Consider the following 4,595-nt stretch of genomic DNA (forward strand, 5'->3'; position numbering starts at 1 on the left):
GGAGATGCTTGATGACACAACAGAAGCCAGTTTTGAACTCTGCTGCCCACCTCAATGTTGAAGGTAGTCCTTTTAGTTGGAGATGCTTGATGACACAACAGAAGCCAGGTTTGAACTCTGCTGCCCACCTCAATGTTGAAGGTAGTCCTTTTAGTTGGAGATGCTTGATGACACAACAGAAGCCAGTTTTGAACTCTGCTGCCCACCTCAATGTTGAAGGTAGTCCTTTTAGTTGGGGATGCTTGATGACACAACAGAAGCCAGTTTTGAACTCTGCTGCCCACCTCAATGTTGAAGGTAGTCCTTTTAGTTGGGGATGCTTGATGACACAACAGAAGCCAGTTTTGAACTCTGCTGCCCACCTCAATGTTGAAGGTAGTCCTTTTAGTTGGGGATGCTTGATGACACAACAGAAGCCAGTTTTGAACTCTGCTGCCCACCTCAATGTTGAAGGTAGTCCTTTTAGTTGGGGATGCTCGATGACACAACAGAAGCCAGTTTTGAACTCTGCTGCCCACCTCAATGTTGAAGGTAGTCCTTTTAGTTGGGGATGCTTGATGACACAACAGAAGCCAGTTTTGAACTCTGCTGCCCACCTCAATGTTGAAGGTAGTCCTTTTAGTTGGAGATGCTTGATGACACAACAGAAGCCAGTTTTGAACTCTGCTGCCCACCTCAATGTTGAAGGTAGTCCTTTTAGTTGGGGATGCTTGATGACACAACAGAAGCCAGTTTTGAACTCTGCTGCCCACCTCAATGTTGAAGGTAGTCCTTTTAGTTGGAGATGCTTGATGACACAACAGAAGCCAGTTTTGAACTCTGCTGCCCACCTCAATGTTGAAGGTAGTCCTTTTAGTTGGAGATGCTTGATGACACAACAGAAGCCAGTTTTGAACTCTGCTGCCCACCTCAATGTTGAAGGTAGTCCTTTTAGTTGGGGATGCTTGATGACACAACAGAAGCCAGTTTTGAACTCTGCTGCCCACCTCAATGTTGAAGGTAGTCCTTTTAGTTGGAGATGCTTGATGACACAACAGAAGCCAGTTTTGAACTTTGCTGCCCACCTCAATGTTGAAGGTAGTCCTTTTAGTTGGAGATGCTTGATGACACAACAGAAGCCAGTTTTGCCCGTTTCCTTCAGCATAAAATACTTAGTCACTTTGATGTCTGCAGAAATATACTACCAAGTAATGTATTTGGTTCATGCACCCTATAAGCAATGGACAGTATTGTACGGAATACATGCAAACTGTCACCCTGTCCCGAGTCAGACCCCCGATCCTATCGGAGGCCGGACTCAGGGTAGGCGTGTTCGAAACCCTAGTGGTATATGGACACGTTAAACCAGTTACTAAGCTAAGCTAAGCAAACTGACATCGGTGTTCTATACATCATTCGTCGTTAAACACAGAACTTTTCAGCCACCCGTAACATAAACATTCACCACTTGTGATTTGCATGCATATGTCCGTATGTTCACAGCAAGGTTAGCACTGTTAACTTACTTGGTCCATATCTTTCAACTTTATATGTAGATATGTTTGGGCTAAATTGTAGTCAGGGGAGATAACCATAATATTACTTTACAACATAGGTGACAAAGAACGCCACCTAGATTAGTTCCAGCTTAACGTTTTCCTATAAAATTTAGCAATTGGTTTCAAAATTATTGAATTAAGGTGATGTTAAACATTTAAAGTGTGGTCATTCTTTGTGTTTACAACCATTATGGAATCTTGGATTCATGCATTGAATTCATGCAATGATAAAGTTTCTTTGTATTAGAACGTAAATACGAAAACTGAAATGTTTGCCATATAGAAAACGATACATAATTACTCTTTGTGGAAAATATATAAAATGTAAGATATTCTTGTTCTTGTTCTTGGCAGCATTTTCATGGCCATCATGGATTTAAATGATCATGCAATATATCAGTTAGCAAGTGAATTCCTTTGCGCATAAAATTAATTCAATAACATACACATTTTTTTAAAATATTAATTATGTTAAATAGTTTATGCCATTGGACATTGTTATTATGCTTTAGATATATATGATTATGAATATTGTCTGATGTCCATCTTGTTTAAGAGAGCACTTATATAGGCTCTGCCTGTTGTGCAATCCTTTTGATTCTTTTTTCATCAATAAAATATCTCAAAACAAAACATACACATTTCTTCCTAGTTGATGAAAAATGCTTAAATTACTATTTCCTTGTTCTTGCTAATATATTGACGGCCATCTTGGATTAAAATTATGTTGTAATACCTTAATTAGCTGGAAATAGTTCCTAATGAATTCATGGTGAATATTGACACGGGCATTCCAGTTTGTGTGATTAAAATTATCTATTTAATGGCATACAGATTAATAGTTTTCTTCCTTGATAGGTCTTGAAGCTTGACTGCTCAGCACGGGAATCCCGTTTCGCTTAAGCGCCATGCTGGCGGATTAGCGGTCCCAGTAGATAGTTGTCTGGTAAAATTACCAAATACCAATTAACAGAACAGAACAAAGCAGAACTTTATTACACTCAAGCCGTTATGCAACGGCGTAAGAGGAACATACACATTCTAATTTTGACAAGATGGTTAACAGGAGGATACAAATAATAGGAACACAAGAACGTGAACTAAAGGCTGTTCCATTGTTTGGTATTGAGGCTGTTCCATTGTTTGGTATTGAGAAAGTGTTTTACCGGTCATGGTGATTAAGTGTGCTTGAGATACTGTTACACGAGTTGTTTGCAAGAGGTAATCGGTAATCGTGGTAATTGTTTTCTAAAGCATTTGCAATCAACGCGTAGCGGCAATTAATTTAAGGCGCTTACACGCCGACAAAACGCTTACAAAGCGTACTTTACGGACCAAGGCGTATCGGCCCACTACGTCTTACGACCCTAGAACATCTCTGTAATACAGAATCGTTATTAAATTTTTAGAAAAATACCTCCTCTTTACAAAAACTCAGTTTCTGACCTTAAACTACCCTGCAGAAAAGCTGTTGAAGCCCAAAATGTCCCAACTGCCCAAGATGTCTTAATTAGGACATTTTGGGACGAACACCGGCAGTTAAGATATTTTGGGTTTCAACAAAAGACCATCATCTGTGTTGAAATCCATATACATACATCTACATTAAAAAAGCCTAGTTAAGTTTGGTGCCCTCGGATGGTACGAAATGGTCGAACTTGGGGTCTCGGCTCATAGACTAAAGGTTGGAACAACATGTTCTTCAACCGTGTGGGCTACTACCACCCCTCAACCTGGCGGGTCATCGAATGGTTTCAGCGTGAATAGGCGACAGTGAGCACCATCACCCAGCAGGATGCTATTGGCAGCCCACAACGTGAGTAGGCGACAGTGAGCACCATCACCCAGCAGGATGCTATTGGCAGCCCACAACGTGAGTAGGCGACAGTGAGCACCATCACCCAGCAGGATGCTATTGGCAACACACAACGTGAGTAAGCGACAGTGAGCACCATCACCCAGCAGGATGCTATTGGCAGCCCACCTCAGCGACAGGTTGGTGGACGTTAGGTTACAAGAGCGCCTTCGCAATCTGTGCATCGATACCGCCTCGGTGGTGTCGTGGTTAAGCCATCGGACATAAGGCTGGTAGGTACTGTGAAACGTCGGGAGGCGAATGAGTGCTGGGGGGTGGGGGTGGTCAAGTGGCATGTCTCCCCTCACCCGGACATTTTTTAAATTCTAGATGCTATTTCCTGCATTCTGCTTTGATAGGTATCTCATACACATTTTTGTAGGTAAAGTACAGGCAAAAGGGGGTATTTCACTGATAATTTTATGACAATGAAAAAGTTTGTCTGGTTTGTATGATGTCTCACCATCTGTACCATTTTCTTTGACATATTTGGAAGTGTGCAAAATGCTAATACCATTTTACATGTGTGTAAACTGTTTTAGTATGTATTACAAAAGAATAAACACACAACTGAGTATAGTCAGTTGTTGCTATTATATGAAGCCAGGGTATTGAATCACCGTATAAAATTACGAAAACATGGGCTAAGTGACATAACTCAATTTAGCTTTTAAATTATAACTGTCCTACTACACATCAATACAAGTTACTAAATGATAGCCTATATCATTTAGTAGCTTGGCCTGGGTTTTGACTCGTAAAAAAAAAAAGAGCCTGGAATCTATCCCGTTGTATTTTCAGCCTGGATTTTAATCCACACTCTATGTCATTTGGTTAGGATTTACATTCTTTAAACTACCATTGGCAAGGAAAAAATATGACTCTTGTATCCAAGGTTATAAAACATCCCAATTTCAGAGTCATTGATATCAACTGGCTGATATACTCATCAACCAATTAATCAATAAATATCAGTGAGTCTGACATTGACATTTTACGTACACAGTCAGCCACTATATCGCCTCCTGCCTATTACATGTACCCTGGTATGAGTATGACGTGCCTATACAGATGAGTCTCCACATCTATATTTATCACATGTGATAAACAGAATCTCGAACGAATTCCCATTTCATATGAGATTTCTGAAACTCCTCCGCACATTTATGCACTTCGCCAGAGGCTCGGTGCATAAATTATGC

The 4,595-nt window shown here is 40.6% G+C and overlaps 1 protein-coding gene across 1 annotated transcript in view; it reads right to left on the reverse strand.

Annotated features, from left to right (window-relative positions):
* The window catches only part of LOC121374483, a 4,900-nt gene extending 1,322 nt beyond the window's left edge, over nt 1-3,578 (reverse strand). The window contains exons 1-2 of the mRNA XM_041501581.1: nt 3,272-3,578; nt 1-1,150 (exon numbers count right to left, since the gene is read on the reverse strand). The exon at nt 1-1,150 is cut by the window's left edge and continues 340 nt beyond it. Coding sequence (XP_041357515.1) covers nt 1-1,150; nt 3,272-3,578 — 1,457 coding nt within the window. The remainder of the gene's footprint in view (nt 1,151-3,271) is intronic.
* Nucleotides 3,579-4,595: the final 1,017 nt, after the last annotated feature.

The sequence above is a fragment of the Gigantopelta aegis genome, chromosome 6 (assembly GCF_016097555.1).
Source record: "Gigantopelta aegis isolate Gae_Host chromosome 6, Gae_host_genome, whole genome shotgun sequence".
Classification (NCBI taxonomy): domain Eukaryota; kingdom Metazoa; phylum Mollusca; class Gastropoda; order Neomphalida; family Peltospiridae; genus Gigantopelta; species Gigantopelta aegis.